The 17,450-nt window shown below is 48.6% G+C and overlaps 1 protein-coding gene across 1 annotated transcript in view; it reads left to right on the top strand.

The window, feature by feature from the left end:
• LOC115330098 (A disintegrin and metalloproteinase with thrombospondin motifs 12-like) overlaps window positions 1-17,450 on the top strand; it is a 65,144-nt gene that overhangs the window by 23,295 nt on the left and 24,399 nt on the right. Inside the window, exons 5-8 of the mRNA XM_029991801.3 lie at window positions 2,505-2,635; window positions 6,832-6,906; window positions 6,998-7,158; window positions 16,712-16,761. Coding sequence (XP_029847661.3) covers window positions 2,505-2,635; window positions 6,832-6,906; window positions 6,998-7,158; window positions 16,712-16,761 — 417 coding nt within the window. The remainder of the gene's footprint in view (window positions 1-2,504; window positions 2,636-6,831; window positions 6,907-6,997; window positions 7,159-16,711; window positions 16,762-17,450) is intronic.

Genomic DNA, 17,450 nt, shown 5'->3' with positions numbered 1-17,450 from the left:
AAAAAAGAAACTGTGCTGAATGTTTCTGCGCCACTAAAGAGAACCACCGTGGGCCACAGATAGGACACGACTACGGCGCCAGTGTTCGGCTAGGAATCGTGTTCTCACTGATTGCACACAACTCCAAGCCGAACGCAAACGCCGCAATCGAGTCCAAACAGTGGCTCGGGTGGCTTTCTTTATTGAAGCAGGCACATTTATCGCTTAGGCTTTCCTATCTCGGTGGTGTTGGTGCAACGCATGCTAACCTGCGAAAAGTCTACCAAGGGCAATTCATCATTAAACTGTTCGAGTTTTCCATGGTTTGACCTGCTCCCTTTCTAAAATCTTGGCTCCCTTGGCTGCTGGCTCGAGGGATGAGGCTGAACCAACGTTTCTAGAAGGACTAAGATGGGAAACTTCCATAGAGTGTGCTTTGAAAAAGTGGCTTCCACCTGTGCTCCAGAACCGAACTGTAGGCGGTCGCAACGTCGGCATTTCTCCCGTAGCGGAAACTCTGGGAACTGTACTGCAGTAGAGCACTATATAGCTCCTTCGGAGCAGAGTAGCGCAATCTAGAACGCCATCTCTCGGCGAGTAGCGGCGAACGCCCGAGGGTTCCAACTCCGGTCAATAATGCATGGAGAACGTGACAAAATCGCCGTTTCTGAAATATTTTGGGTGTGCAGGGAACGACAATATTTTTCGACATAATAAATGAACAGTTTACAATAAGTTGCGATAAGTTGTCTGCCATGTAATAACGTAATTTCTTTTAAAAATGCTTGAGCGGCATCATGCAGCAGACGACGCGGCAACGTCGTACGGTTCACGTGCCCGCTCCGGCCAATCCATAAAGTCCATCTCCGCTGCGCAAAGCAATCGTCTGCTCGAAAAGCCATTGCCTTGAAAATTGCCTTCTCACAATTTTCACACGCATCCAATATTATTAAAACTGATGAACTATTTAGTGCTTTACCAACTTCTCGACAGACTAGTTTCGAAAAGTGTGAACTCGGCGTTCATTTTTTAGTCAGCCGTGTTGAGTCGATCTCCATGTATTCTCCCATAGAGCGGGCCGCCTCTTGGAGCCCTCAGTACCACGTGACTCGCGCCGAGCTGCTCTGTCCGCCATGTTGTCGGCGAAACACGCGGATCAAAGGATTGCGCTACTCTGCTCCGTAGGAGCTATGTAGTGCTCCTGCAGCACATCTTCAAGTACCGATCCAGGTAGAGTCGCGCAAGGGTCGGTGCCGTCATCTCGCATTGCCATTTCGCACTAGCACTCTAAATTAACTTTCCTGTTTTGACTAATCTCTGAAGGGTGGTGCTGTTATAGTATTTAGTATGGTATCGGTGGACGCGAGCGGTTCGGATTTCAAGGGTATGTCTCCCAACTGAGTGCTTAGTAACGTTGGGCTGAATCCAAAGCCTAACCCCTTTGAATTGTGCGACGGCTCGCGCCACCTAGCCAGTGTATGCATGCGTTTTATTTCTTCTAACATTTATTTAAGGTAGAGTTATACATCTACAGATGTATTTTAAAAAGCTGCTATAAACCGTACGACGGGGGCGCCTCTGCGGTACCAGGTGCACACAATTCGCGCCCTACGGGTCGCCCGGAAGGGAATAAAGAAACATTCCTCCTTGCCTCGACCTATGCCGGTAGTCAGATAATCTCTTCTTGGTTATCTCCCCCTTCCCCATGTCTATTTTTTCCTCACTGTTCCTAAATCCCATTGCGTTCGTTACATTAGTCGCCTCTTCAGCTGCTACAGAGTGAAGACTCTTACAAAACCTGTGAACATGAATTCCTCACTCGGTCGCCACGAGCGGTAGCGCGACTGCCTCGGGAGCCTGTTTCTCCAGGGAACGAAAGTACTGTATATAGGAGGCACTGGCTGTACTGGCCACCAGTTTGTCACTACCAAGCATGGCAAGTGATCAATGACGCCATTTATTTGTGCTAGAGGCTCTTCAGTCAGCGCGCTTTGGGCAGAATATGCGCATAGTTGCCTTTTTTGTTTTTTTGTCTACGCGTTCTATTTGTTGTTTTTTTTGTTGCTAGTTTTATTGTATTGGATTTCTAGATTTGCGGTGTGTCTTTAAATTTACAATGAAATAGGAAGAGCCAATGGCTGCAATCTACGAACCGAACTCGCTGAATGACAAAACTCAAAGTACGTTTACACCAGGGAGGGAGGGGGGAGGGCCTCTTTGAAAAAAAGAAGAGGAGAACTGTTCGCGCTACGGCGTTGAACATGACGTAAGGACGTGAGACATCAAGCTCAGTGCCACAGCGCACTACTTTTTTGAGTCTGAACAGATTTTCAACCTAGCCCATCGCCGTGTTGCCTCATAGGACTGCAGCCATTGGCTCTCTTAAGTGCTTTTTTTACAGTACAAATATATTTGACGTTTGGTTTGATGACGCTAATTCGATTCCAACTAGAATTTTATGATTAGCGCAGTTCTAGTTTTAATAATTTATTTTATTGCGCCAAATGAATGTCTTTTTTTTTCAGCAATCCGACCCCAAGTACGAATCCCCAACGTTTTCGAGGTCGAGGTGTTTTTTATTTTCACTGAAGACCACCACAAGCAGTTTCTAAATGAACAACAGCTATTACAATATGCAGCGCTAAGTGTTGAGATGGTATGACTTCTCCCCTTCATAAAGATTATAGAGTAATGTTTTTTTGTGTTTTTTTTTGTACTCTAGAATGTATCCGATTTTCGTCTGCTTATTTTCAGGTCGGAAAGCCAATTATTTAATTATAACTAGGGCCCCGTGCTATTCAATGCTTTTCTTTTCACTATGTGCTCTTAAGGTTTATGTTCCCTAGAATTCGGGAGTGTTTTGGGAAGTAAACTTTTTCCCCAAAATACGTTGTTTTTTTTGTGTGTGTGTGTGTGTTTTTTTTTGTATTTTCTGTTTCGGGAGATTTATTGGTGTTTATGCGACTCTATGTTGAAGCAAATTAGATTGGAAAAGGGAATTTCACAACCTGCAGGCAACATACAAAAGCCCCGCAAACTTTAAAAATGTCTTCTTACCAAAAAAAAAAAAAAAAAAAAAAAACGAAACAAGGGGTCTTGTTTCAAAGAAAGAAACAGCCTTGCTAAGAGCCTCGGGCATAGTTGATGTGGGGAAAGGGAGAGGTGAAGGGGGGGGGGGGGGGGGGGGGGGGGCAAGCTCTCATTCAGATTCGCACAAAATAAAACTGCTCGGGGAAAAATTTGGGGAGTTTATCGGCATGGACTGAAAACGCGGAGCAATAAATGTAAGGTTGTACGGAACGTTACTAACACCATTAATCATCAATTTTAACACGTTCACTGCAGCAGCTCTTTTTTAGGCCTTGATTCCTATGTGTCATACCCATGACCAAACCGGTGATCTCCTGTCATTTCCCTCGGTTGCCTCGTGTCCTAGCCGGTGCCAGTAAAACTGCCATCTGGTGCCACCGAGATGTGGCGAGAGCGGCAATGCTCTTGGTGCTGTGTCAGGCTTTTCAAAACGTGCCGATCTAGCGGAAGACCTCATCGCGTGGCCCACCGGTACCCTAAGTCGCACCGGGTGATAAATACACAAATGCGGACGAAGGATTTTGGCGTTTAGCTTTGAACTACCGAAGCTCAAATTATTATTTTACTATAAACAAGTAATGCTAGTACAGTGACCGCCCGTATACCGCTGATGCTCAAGGGTTATATATTTTGTAGTACATTTTACTGAAAGCACCTTCAGAGCATTTCAGTGAAACAAAAAGAAACTTAAAATTGCTAACATTCTGACGTTTTCTCTAACAATACTGCCTGTATTGTCATCTTCAGAATGACCACTATCTATTGACGTTCTATGGCTTCTGTTTGCGCCGATTCTTGAATCATGCCAGAAACATAAATGGCTTTCCCGAACAGTCTCCGCAGAATTTCGTGAGACTCTTCGCCATCTATCAGGCCTCCGTTGGGCTGCCACGTCCACTGATCGGTGCATAACAACCCGTGCACTGTCTTCGGGTCTTCTGTGCAGGTTTAGCAGCTAACTTGAGCTTGCGTGCGCGCTTTTTCCCTGATGTTGTCTTGTAATTGTAGCGCCGACCAAAAAGAGAATGTGCCATCATCTGTCAATTTTCGCTTAATGACTGATGACATAACAACGGTATTTTTTCAGGTCGAATGCAGACGTGATTAATGCGTGACGATGCTAGCTGACCCGCTACTATCTCTTCTCGTGTAGGTGTAGTAATAACGTTCACGATGCCCCACCCCCATGTGCCACTATATTCAAATAATCACACACGTCAAACCTATCCTGCTTCGCAACATCCATATTTTCACCAGCCAAGCAAAACAAACATAGGTTACTCATTGTAGGGAGTATTTCTTTCAATTCGTCAAGAAAACTGCTAATACTCTTCGAAGGGGGACTTTAAGAAGCTAAGAAAAATATCACAGAACAAGTATTGTCAATTTTAAGGGCAATCGCTTCTGCGTGAGAAAACGAGATGTCATTTCCAGAAACTAGCCACGTGTTTTCAACGAAAACCGCGAGCCCCCACCCCCAGTATTCAATCGCGAAAACCTGAATGAATTATAACCTGCTAGCTCATATTGATTACAGCAGTCCTCACAGACATTCGTTTCGGTAAGTACAAAAATGTCGGTGTTTGCCGTCACGTCTTTCACCACGACGTTGAAGAGGTTCCAATGCTTCCTTGTGCTTCTTATGTTCACCTGTAATACCATAAAAAAGTTGGTTCTGTATATTAATATTGTGTTTCAAAACACTCAAATACGTACATTCCTAAGAGTTAGTCCACATTGTTCTAGCCTGCATGAAGAATCTCGTTGACTGCGTGATAATAATAGAGCTACATGATGTGGGGTGGGATTCCTTTGGAAGCCTGAAGGGGCTGCAGCTCCAGCTAAATTTTTAGTATATGCCTGTGTTGTATTGATATGTAAACTGGTCAATGAACCATATTCGAGCTTGCGTGCTCTACAAACTACACCTCGAAAACCCGCTAAAATATTGGTCTTACTATAGAGTTTTAGCGGATCATTTCTGCGCTCCGATGACGATACGCAAAAACGACACGATGAACTTCTTCCTTTATTTATATATTTAGATTGATGTGGTGGTTGCAACCCTGAAAGTTGAACACTTGCCTGGCTTACAAGAATTATTCCAACCTGAACTCGCTAAATCAATCAAGCCATTTTTATTTAGTTATGCGTCTACAAATAGCGACCAGATCAGCACTTGAATATGTTGCTTTCAGGGCACAACCAAGTCACTCCTAATTGTGCATTCAGCGGAACGCAAAAAGATGAAACGAACCCACGATCAAAAAAATTGAGAAGTTCTCACCATGCCATGCCGTGAAAAAGAAAGACCTTCCCGTCGGTTCGCTGTAGTCAAGGTCTCCATAGTCATCTTTGGAGAAACTCAAATATGGACATTTTCACATCCGCTGTAAACTATCCATCAGCCTCTGGACGCATATACACCTAATGCAACCAGCAGGACTAGCTCAACAAAGCCATCGAAGAAACGAACGCGACGGAAAACCGTTGGGGAGAAAAAAAGAAAAAACAAACTTAACACCTTACTGCGAAGCTTTTTTTTTTTTTTTTTTTTTTTGTTAGGTTAGCTTTGCCTAGTCAGAGGGGTAGAGAGAAAATAAAAGAAAACGTGCATTGCAAAGAAGCCAACTGTCACGGGATCCTTGCGAAGAGGCGCGCTATCAGTTTAGCCTAATCATGGAGATGCCCCTTGAAGGGAGAGAGAGAAGTGCTACGGCTAGGTGGTGTTGCTCCCCTCCCCTTTTCCATCTGCTCCCTTCCCTACCTTTCCCTTCCTCATTTCCACGTCCTGCCTTCCCTATCCCTCCCTCGCCTTCCTACAGTGCCTGCCCTTCCCTCCACTCTCCAGTTTTCTGTTTTCCCCATTCCCTTTCCTTGGTCACGTGACCACACGTATTCCGTTTCTTCTAAATTGATAAAAAGAAAAGTTCTTCATTTCCCAAACGAGTGTTTAACGTCTTTTAAACAGTTTCAATGTCTGCTTCAATGACTGAATTATAGAACTTGAAAGAGGAATGCCGTTGCCCAGTTGTAGCATCTATTTGTTGAAAATGAAACAGGCTAAGACAATACCAGGTTTTATATTCGCTAACTCGGATTTCTGTGAAGCTTCGAAAATGAAAAGATAGAGAATAAGGTAATGCACACTAAACTTGTGATTTCATTTTTTCTCCGCGTTCAAGATATCGCTAATCAGGGTTTTGGACGTGCGTTTTGTCCAATATCAATTCATTAGTTCCTTCAATACTATATTCTATCTGGAAACTACTGTCAGAGAGCACGGCAGAAACGTAAGTAATCTGGTAACTCGCTTCCCGCATCAGTTCAGGGGTATCGTCACCGAACGACGAACAAGGCCACATGCATAACTAGGAGTACGTACAGAAGTCCGAAATTTAGGCTCGAAACCGCTCAGCAGGTCTCGATGTGGTTCGATATATCGGTTCTATTGGCAGTTTGCTACAAGAAACACATTTTGCATCAGAACCTAACGGGAAAAAAGTCCTAAAGTACCAATGCTGCCGGGAGTGCTCTGGAACTGAAATGTACAAAATCGGAGATATCTCATAGTGGCGAGCCCGCCAGTGCCCTCTAAGCGCCCGTCGGGCAATTACTACGATTTGTAAATGCGATGGTGGTGGCGGGGAGTAGAAAGCGTTCTAAACACCCCCTCCCCCTCTTGGTTACGTTCTTTCCCATGCCCTTGTTCTCAGCCGCTGATATAAAAACTTACTAAATTTAACCCACCTTTTTCCCAAGGTGAACCTGCGATACCACGATACTTCGATTCCGAGAATTCGCTTTGTTCTGGTTGGTATTATGATGCTGGAAAAGGTATGTGGCCTTTCATTTGTCTCTCTTTATTGCTCTCTGTTTGTTTCCCGTTTCTAAGAAACTTGTTACGAAAAATCATATTGTTTTCTAGTGGAACTCCATTATGCAAACAATAGAAGCTGCAGATGACTTGAGGCCCCAAACACACCGAAAAAGATATATGCTCTCTGGGAACACGCTGACTAATCTAGCAGATGCTGTTCAAACGGGACACGTCAAAGTTGTGGCAGACCTGGTCGTCTTGATTACATCGTAAGATCAATCAAACTATAAACTTTTTTTTTAAATAAGTGCTAGGGCCACATTGTACACAGCGGGACCAACCGCGACCAAGGTACCGGGAAAACGCTGTCTGCTGGAACTGATCAGCGGCGCGGCGCTGACCAATCGCAGGAGATAACGTTGTCCGGCTCCCATGATGCCGCTTGGTTCCCCACTCTGAAGTGATTGCGCAAAGAAAACACTTTGGGAGGAACAGATAGCTATTTTAGAGCGACGCTCTTAGGCTCCCATTTCCGGCTTGAGCGGCTCGCCGTCGGCGTAACCGAGGTGACGTTTCGGCACGATGACGTTTCGGCACCATGACAAAACGTCGCCCTCGTGACGTTTCGGGGAGGGGAGGAGGAGGGGAGGAGGAGGAGAAAGGAGGGGAGGAGGGGGAAGGGGGAAGAGGGGGAGGGGGTAAAGAGGATCGGAGGTGAAGGAGGGGAGGAGGAGAAGGAGGACGAGAGAGGAGGAATGAGGAGTAGCAGGGAGGATGAGGTGGGGAGGGTATACCCTTCCCTTAGTACCCTTCCCTTCTCCTCCACAAGAGCTGCGCTCTAATTCAGCGTTACAGGGAGTTCTAAGCGGCTTTCATTTTTTGACTGTCTTGTTACGTTCCATGGCACACTTTTTTGCAATGCCACACTTGATTAGGATAGTTGGTTCGTACTTAAAACAAATAAAAACGCGAACAGGAGAAGTATGAAAAGAAACATACAAGAAGGGTCTGCACCCGTCATTATCTAGGTGTACCTTTTTTGTCCTTGTCATGTTCGTGCTCTTGAAGATGTTCTCTATTTGTTTTTGTTTTTATTATATAACAATACAGCCTTTTTAAACATTTCTTCTTGCCTAAGGTAAATTATAGAAGCCAGCATTTACTAGCGCGAACATAATGTCATACATAATTATGAAAAATCCCGATATGTTGGTAAATAAAGTGGCACTGGAAGAATACTAATTCTCAAGCAGAGCTGAAAATTGATATAAGAAGTTTGAAGATTTGTTTGACATCAGCTCATTGTACAATTACATTTTGTTTATAAAATCATAGCTGCCAAAATCTTATGCACACATATTCGGCTCGGGATAACATATAGCAGGGAGGGGACTTCGGGCTCGTCAAGCCTCCTCTGGAGGCTTTTTTTCCTTCTGCCCTCCAATTCATTTGGAAATAAAGTTTTATTATTATTATATTATTTCATTGATGGATGCTAATGTTATTCACGCGACGGGTCTCCATTTAATTATATTCCTTGAGTCACAAGGGAAACCTTAAAGGCCAACCTGCACTTCGAGCTTTCCTCTTTTGCCCACCTCCTTTCCTATATTCTCCCCACCTTTTATCTTGCCCCAACTAGGCTTCTCTCGCGGCTTAGGAGATTGGAGTACAAGGAGGATTATTTTGTCAGCAGAAAACCGAGGTTTCACTTCGTCCTTTAAAGGGATGCTGAACCGAAATCTGGATTCCAAAAAACACGCGGCAGAGCGTGCAACGGTATGCTACAAACACCAAAACATCACTCATACAGCAATATCTCGAACGGATGACCGTAATATTCAAGATAAGGAGGCACACTTTACAGAAATGTTCACGTCATGTTTCTCCGAGAAGGAGAGGGGACGGTCTCGCGTCTTCTCCTCCTCGGGGCCTTGATGGAGCGAAGAGAAAAGGGGAGGAAACTATACTCCACGACAACTTTTCTTGGCAATGCAGTGGAAGGTACAGGCCCGCGTCCCCTCTCCCATTTTGAGTGTACGCAGGCTCTCTTCCTCCCCCATTTCCAGGAGAGGAGGAGAGCCCCCGCAAACTCAAAATGGGAGGGGGGACGCCGGCCTGTACCTTCCACTGCATTGCCAAGAAAAGTTGTCGCGGAGTATAGGCATCTTCACGGTCACGCGCCTCGTCGGCCTGGTTCAATCTCGACCTCTTTATCCGAAAAAACGCCCTTCAATTCGAGATATCGCCTTACGAGTAGTATTGTAGCGATTGTAGCGTCCGACCTACATCTCGTGCATTGTTGTTTCTGAAATCCAAATTTCGGTTCACCACTTTTTTAAAGGGATACTTCAACGATATTTGAAATATTCCCGTCGTGTTCAAAAAGAGGTTGAATATGATCCACAATATCCGTAAATGGCAATCGCACGTTTGTATTTTGAGCCTGGTGGCTGTATTTTTCGTTATAAACGGCCCACTCAGGCAAGCGCTCGGAGAAGGCCCAGCTTAGAGCACGTGACATCCAACGCAATCGTGACGTAGGTCGTCTCAAGACGAGCAAAGCTACGGCGAGGCTGACGTAGAGAGGATGGCCTAGTCGTTCCAGCCACCGAAGCGGCTGCTTTTGTACGAATTTTGAGTGATGGGTTAATCTTCTATAATCTTCTAGGGGGACAATAGCGACTTCTGCGACACACAAAAGGGGTTCTCGGGAAGAGGGGAGTTTCTCCTTCCCCCCTTCTCTCGTCGTGGCCGAAGACGAGACAACCTCCGTCACTAGCTGCCAAGGTTGCTAGACGGGCATTACAAGCGAGGCGTTAGCGACATCCACCAGGTGTTCTTTGTTAATCGTTTAATTCGTTTTAAAATTCCTTTTCGTGACTTTTTTAACAAGATATTGGTATGTTCGATTTGATGGTGCTTTTTTGAACACATATAGACCAAAAAATGAGCGCCGAAATTTCGTTGTAGTATCCATTTAACTAAATTTAGCCGCCGCCCTCTACTTCCGAATCGGCGAGGGGAAATGATTGCACAATTGCTCAAATATAATTAAACTAAATACCTTCTAAACCACCGTCTAATTTGTAAACCGAACGCTCTGAGGAAACCAGTCACACTAGCGACGCACATGGCAGAAATTTATTTGTTCTTTTTTTTAGAGATAGGCAATGCTATAGCGCATCTATACTACGCCAGCATGCCACGATTTAATCAAGGTTCATAACCACAGGGCGTGACCTAATATGACAATGCTTCGTGCTTCGTAATACTTACTTTTTCATACATATATGTGATCCTTATAGCTGATGCTATAATTCAAATGGACGCGTAGTCAAAAGATACCGAAGGCCAAACCTATCTTAAGCAGTCACTGGCCATAGGCTGTTTTTGTGAAACGGTTGCCATGTTGGAATATGACGTAGTTGGGTTGGGCGACAAGAACAAGAACAGACCAAGAAGTAAATAGTTTAAGCATAACCTCAACAAACAAAAGTCCAGCCATGAATAAATTAAACTAATTGTGTGAACCACTTGAATTCTAGCGCCTTCCAATCGGCAAATAAAAATATTTGCAGTTCTTTTTCCCAATTCATGCTACGTCATATTTTAACGTGGCGGCCGCCGCGATAAAACAGCCTATAGCTGACAAGTTAGGTAACGCAAAGTGGGGCTTATTGTATTTATTATTTGTTTTAAATTTGTTTACTGATTAGATGCAGCAATAGTATTGGCTGCAAACGAATCTCGAGAGTATAGAGCCCCGCCCTGCGTTTCTGAAGCTGTCATGAAATACAGAAAACTTGTTTAAATATTGACGCGCGCCAAGTAGGCAGCGCGGCCGTAGCCTAATGGTTATCGCGCTTGCCTCCCACGCGAAGGGCCAGGGTTCGATTCCTGGCCGCGACTATGCATTTTTGTTAACACTGTAATGTGATGTTCTGGTGAAATCGAAAACCGTCTAGCTGATTCGAGGTCAGAATGTTCTAGGCGGCGAACCTTCTACGTCGAATGCTCCAGAAGCCAACGTGTGTACGAAAGCGGCTCCGCGGGCAAGCCGGAGTCAGTCTCGCCCCAGCGTTCGACTCTGCTGCCACGCCGACTCCGACGCCCGCGACGCTCTATTATTATCTTTTGTACTCTTTTATTTTTGGCACAAGTTCGCCACATTAAACGTTTATTTCTTCCTGTTTATTTATTGTTTTTTAGTCACCACCCGTGACATTTTGGTGGAGGTGCGGGGTACCGCATGCCCGTGCAGCGTTCCCCTCCCAGGACCCGCAGTGCAAGCCCGACTCCAAGCTCGCTGAGAAGACCACTCAGCGCGGAACCTGAAACTCGGACCAGCCGCCGCACCAAAGGAGAGGATCCGGAGTACGGTTTGCTCCTGGACAAACCCAAGCCTAAGAAGACGACGATGGACAACCAGTCGCAGGCCCCCGCCGCTGCTGCCGTCGTCTACCTACCCGTCGCTCCTAGGACACCGGCTCCCTTCCACGGCGAAAGCCACGAAGACATCGACGACTGGGTCCAACAGTACGAACGAGTGCCCGTCATAACGGGTGGACACCGGAACAGTGTCTGCAAAACGCTTACTTCGCCTTGGAAGCCACCGCCCGGAACTGGTTCAAGAACCACGAAGCTTCGATCACTTCCTGGGAGCAACTCAAGGCTGAGTTGCGAAGAACGTTCAGGAACCAACAACGAAGAGAACGCGCGGAAGAGCTTCTTCAAGCGAGGATTCAAGGCCCTAACGAGAGCGTAGTTAGCTTCGTGGAAGATGTCCTGCGACTGAGCAACCGCGCCGATCCCGAAGCATCCGAAGCAAAGAAGCTCAGAGTCTTGATGCGTGGCGTCAAAGAAAACATTTTCGGTGGTCTTGTGCGGAGCCCGCCTACCACCGTCGAAGGCTTCATGACGGAGGCCACCAACATCGAACGTGCCCTTCAAGCACGAGCCACCCACTATCACCGAGTTCCCGGCGTCGGTTCCTTTTCGCCTTCCGGCTGCAACACCACAGACATCCGCGAGATCATCCGAGACGTCGTCCGGGAAGAGATCAAGAAACTTCTACCTGCCGCCGCAAGCCCAGCTTCGCCCTCAATCGCCGAGATTGTCAGGGAAGAAGTCCAGCAAGCGCTGCAGCCTGAGGTTCTCGTCAGCACCGCTTCGGAACCACCGACGTTGAGTTACGTCGCAGTGGCCCGACGGCCACCGCCTCCTCGTCGCACCTATGTCACGCCGCCCCGATGTCAGTCTCCTGCGCCGCAGCACGACCGACGCCACGACGACCGGGTCCAGTACGCCTGCCCGGAGCCTCGCGCACCCCGCAAGACCGACGTGTGGCGAACGCCCGACCGACGCCCTCTGTGCTTCCATTGCGGGGAAGCGGACCACACCTACCGCCGATGCCCATACCGACGACTCGGGCAACGGGGGTTCCACCCGAACGACCCGCGCCCCCGTCATGGTGAACGCCCTATCGAGATCGACGAGTACCTGCGACGACCTCAGTCCCCCGTGCCTGCGTCCCGCCGAGAGTTCCGGTCGCCGTCACCGCGACGTCCAGCTTCGCCGATGCACCGATCACGACGTGAAAGCCTGTCCCCCCTCGCTCCTCACCGGGGAAACTAGGCGCGGCAACCCCTGGAGGTGGAGTTGCCGAAGACGACCGACGCCAAGATCCTCCACTGAGGTCGGGGGGCCCCCACTCGAACGCTACCAGAGACCAAAACGACGCCGCTGCAGTGGTGTCCAATAACCTAAACGTCGTCATCGACGGCCACGACGCATCTGCACTCGTGGACACCGGAGCAGACTACTCAGTCTTGAGTGGGAGGCTCTCCCGCCGCCTTCGAAAAGTCATGACGCCGTGGGAAGGACCCCAAATACGAACCGCCGGAGGACATCTCATCACACCAGTCGGGAGATGCACTGCTCGCGTCGAGATCCACGGTGAAACGTGCCCTGTGAAGTTCGTCGTTCTGCAAGACTGTTCGAGGGACGTTATCCTCGGAATGGACTTTCTCTGCGAGTATGGCGCCGTCATCGACCTCGGAACAAACCGGCTGACGCTACGAAAACCTGCTCCACCAGCGGAGGAACCCCAAGCGACGTCACCCACGGTCCGAGTCCTCGCAAACCACGTAAACCTACCACCGCGGTCGAGTGTTTTCGTACTTGTCGGGATCGATGAAGCTTCCTGTGGCGAAGTTCTCCTCGAGGGAAGCCTCCAATTGCTCCTGGGAAGAGGCATAGGCGTCGCAAGGGGAGTAGCTGAAGTTCAGGATGGGCGGACTGTGGCCCTCGTGACGAACTTCCGAAACGAAACGCAACACCTCACGAAAGGTGCAGCCGTGGGCCACGTCGAGAAACTCCGGAACCCCGCCGAAATCAACGCGATTACTGACGAATCCTCGCCGCCCCAGCAAGACAGTACGTCGCCAGCGCAGCTCGACATTGACCCTAAGCTTCCGGACCCTAAACGGCGTCAGCTGGTTAACCTCCTCGCCGAATACCGCGACTGCTTTGCGACGTCGTCGAAGGTGCGCCAGACCGCGGTTGCCAAGCATCGCATCGTTATCGAGGACGACGCGCGCCCTGTGCATCGATCGCCGTACAGAGTCTCCGCTAAGGAAAGGGAGGTGATCCATCAGCAAGTTCAAGAGATGCTGAATGACGACATAATTCAACCTTCAAGCAGTCCATGGGCCTCTCCAGTCGTGCTGGTTAAGAAAAAGGACGGAACTCTTCGGTTCTGCGTAGACTACCGGCAGCTCAACACGGTTACAAAGAAGGACGTCTACCCGCTCCCCCGCATCGACGACACTCTAGACCGGCTGCGCTACTCTCGATACTTTTCATCGATGGACCTGAAGAGCGGCTAATGGCAAATCGAGGTCGACGAACGGGACCGAGAGAAGACAGCCTTCGTTACGCCGAATGGACTGTATGAGTTCAAGGTGATGCACTTCGGACTATGCACGGCGCCAGCGACTTTCCAGCGTGTCATGGACACCGTACTGGCAGGGCTGAAGTGGCAGAGTTGTCTCGTCTACCTTGACGACGTCGTAGTATTTTCAGCTGACTTCGACGAGCACTTGAGACGACTCCGAGCTGTTCTTCAAGCCATTCAGACCGCCGGACTCGCACTCAAGCCGTCAAAGTGCCGGTTCGCCTATGACGAACTGAAGTTCCTCGGCCACGTTGTTAGTAACGACGGCGTCCGCCCAGACCCCGAGAAGACTCGCGCCGTCGCGGCATTTCCAGCGCCGACAGATAAGAAGGCCGTGCGAAGATTCCATGGACTTTGTGCGTATTATCGACGCTTCGTTCGGGATTTCGCAAGGATTTCCGCACCACTTACGAATCTCACGAAAGACGCCGAGAAGTTCAAATGGGCCGAGGAGCAACAGCAGGCATTCGACGAACTGAAACGACGACTCCAGACTCCTCCTGTGCTTGGACATTTCGACCAGGATGCGGAAACAGAAATTCACACGGACGCAAGTAACGTGGGACTGGGCGCAGTACTAGTCCAAGTGCAAGAAGGCATCGAGCGAGTCATCGCCTACGCAAGTCGGACGTTGTCCAAGGCGGAGAAAAATTACTCCACGACTGAAAACGAATGCCTTGCGGTCGTCTGGGCAATAACGAAGTTTCGTCCGTACTTGTACGGGAGCCCGTTCCGTGTGGTCACGGACCACCACTCGATCTGCTGGCTTGCGAACCTGAAGGACCCGTCAGGACGCCTCGCTCGATGGAGACTTCGACTACAAGAGTTCAACATGACAGTGGTCTATAAGTCAGGCCGGAAGCACAGCGACGCTGACTGCCTGTCCAGAGCCCCCGTCGAAACCCCTTCCGGCTGCAGCGACGACAATGACGACGAGCGCTTCCTAGGAGCAGTGAACACCGACGATATGGCACGACGTCAACGGGACGATCCTGAGCTGCGCGCATTAATCGAGCACCTGGAAGGGGGCAGGAGTACCGTGCCACGTGTCTTCTCACTAGTACTGCCGACGTTCGCCATCCGACAAGGTGTACTCTACAAAAGAGAACTTCGGCGACAACAACACACCGTAGTTGCTGGTAATCCCGAGTGACATTCGAGAGGAGATCTTCCAAGCTTGCCACGACGACCCGACATCCGGACACCTTGGTTACAGCCGGACACTGGCCCGTATTCGCGAAAAGTATTACTGGCCGAAGCTCGCCAAGACCGTCCACCTATACACACGATCATGCCGCGAGTGCCAGCGACGCAAGAAACCGCCGACGAGGCCGGCCGGACTTCTGCAGCCCATTTCTCCTCCAACTACGCCCTTCCAGCAGATCGGAATGGATCTACTTGGTCCTTTTCCGCCTTCGATGTCGGGGAACCGCTGGATCATTGTCGCCACAGATTATCTCACGCGGTACGCCGAAACGAAAGCTCTTCCTTCAGGGACTGCTGTGGAAGTCGCCAAGTTTTTCATGGAGTCCATCGTCCTCCGGCACGGCGCTCCCGAAGTTCTGATTACAGATCGCGGATCTTCGTTCATGGCCAAGCTGACGCAAGAGATCCTTCGTCTCAGTGGCACCGGCCATCGTCGAACCACTGCATACCACCCGCAGACCAACGGGCTGACCGAGCGACTCAACAAGACAAACGCCGATATGATCTCTATGTACGTCGACGTAGAGCACAAGACGTGGGACGAGGTGTTGCCCTACGTCACGTTTGCCTACAATACGGCGGTTCAGGAGACCACTGGATTCACACCTTTCCAGCTGGTACATGGTCGGAAGGTAACGACTATGCTGGACGCAATGCTGCCCCATGAGCCATCTGACAACGAGAGCGACGACGCCCAGGCGGTTCCTCAACGCGCCGAAGAAGTCCGCCAGCTCGCCCGACTCATGATTCAAGACCAGCAACGCGTCGACGCGGGCCGCTACAACCTTCGTCGCAGGGACGTTCTCTTCCAGCCCGGAGACAGGGTGTGGGTGTGGACGCCCATCCGTCGCCGCGGCCTCAGTGAGAAACTGCTGAAACGGTACTTTGGACCATAGAAGGTACTTCGTCGCCTCGGCGAGCTCAACTACGAGGTGATGCCCGACGGAACAAGAACATCATCACGCCGCCCACCACGACCTGAAGTCGTCCACGTCGTGCGCCTGAAGCCGTACTATGCTCGATAGGACTGTGAATCCTATGTGTTTCAAGTGACTCTTTAGTTTGCCGTTCTTCTTATGTGCTTTGTTTTGTTTTGGGATGCATCGGGGCGATGCACTTTTTAAGGGGGGAGTAATGCCGCGCGCCAAGTAGGCAGCGCGGCCGTAGCCTAATGGTTATCGCGCTTGCCTCCCACGCGAAGGGCCAGGGTTCGATTCCTGGACGCGACTATGCATTTTTGTTAACACTGTAATGTGATGTTCTGGTGAAATCGAAAACCGTCTAGCTGATTTGAGGTCAGAATGTTCTACGCGGCGAACCTTCTACGTCGAATGCTCCAGAAGCCAATGTGTGTACAAAAGCGGCTCCGCGGCCAGCCGGAGTCAGTCTCGCCCCAGCGTTCGACTCTGCTGCCACGCCGACTTCGACGCCCGCGACGCTCTATTATTATCTTTTGTACTCTTTTATTTTTGGCACAAGTTCTCCACATTAAACGTTTATTTCTGCCTGTTTATTTATTGTTTTTTAGTCACCACCCGTGACAATATGCCTTCGCTCATGCAGTAAATGAAGGAAGTTACACGTATGATTGAAAACTTTACAGTTTAGTTAAACTTGAAGCACTGTCTAATTTCTTCTTTTTTTTTTCTTTTTTTTAGGCTGGACCTCGCAGATATTGAAAGTGGAAAACTTTCCAACGAGGTCGTGGGTACTGTAGGCCTTTGCCGTTTATAATGCATTAATAACTAGAGGGACGTAGTTATTCCTGCTCACGTCTTACCTTATAACTCGTCATGGGGCTTAGTGTCGCAATTCATATTTCTGGCAGACTTAAAATCATTTTTAGGAAAGTTGTAATTTGCCGCCTTCAAAGTGCAGTTCTAGCCACGTTCAAAAGGGCACCCCGTCATCGAATTGATGTAAATAATAGCGGCGTTCCTGAAACAAGTTCAATTTATTTTGGACCGACTACCTGCTAGCATGGTCCAAAATCACATGTACTACGAATGAAGCTGGAAATATAACTGCCATAAATAGGAGCGGAGCACTCGTCAATGTCCGTGCGCCCAAAATCTCTGCTTCCAACGATAATACCGTGCAATCTTGGAAGAGACACGAACCATACTTTTTTTTACCTCCTGTTGCGTGTATTATTAGCGTCTAATGACGACAGAAAAGGATTCTAGTTATTGATAAAAAAAACAGTAGTTTGATTACAAAATTGAATGATAGGCCCAAGTTGTTGGTAGCGTAGTCGCGAAGAAACTTCAATATGGGTAATAGGAGAGTAGAGCGAGATAACTGCTTAACAAGGACTACGTAAGTTTAATAACAAAGTTAACAAGTTGGACCGAAAAACGTGTTTGCTTTACGAGTGCAGACGAAGACTCCCTCTCG

Source organism: Ixodes scapularis, unplaced genomic scaffold (genome assembly GCF_016920785.2).
Source record: "Ixodes scapularis isolate PalLabHiFi unplaced genomic scaffold, ASM1692078v2 PGA_scaffold4__175_contigs__length_147842914, whole genome shotgun sequence".
NCBI lineage: Eukaryota > Metazoa > Arthropoda > Arachnida > Ixodida > Ixodidae > Ixodes > Ixodes scapularis.
The sequence above is the reverse complement of the archived record's forward strand: the minus strand, read 5'-3'. Positions and strand labels throughout refer to the sequence as shown.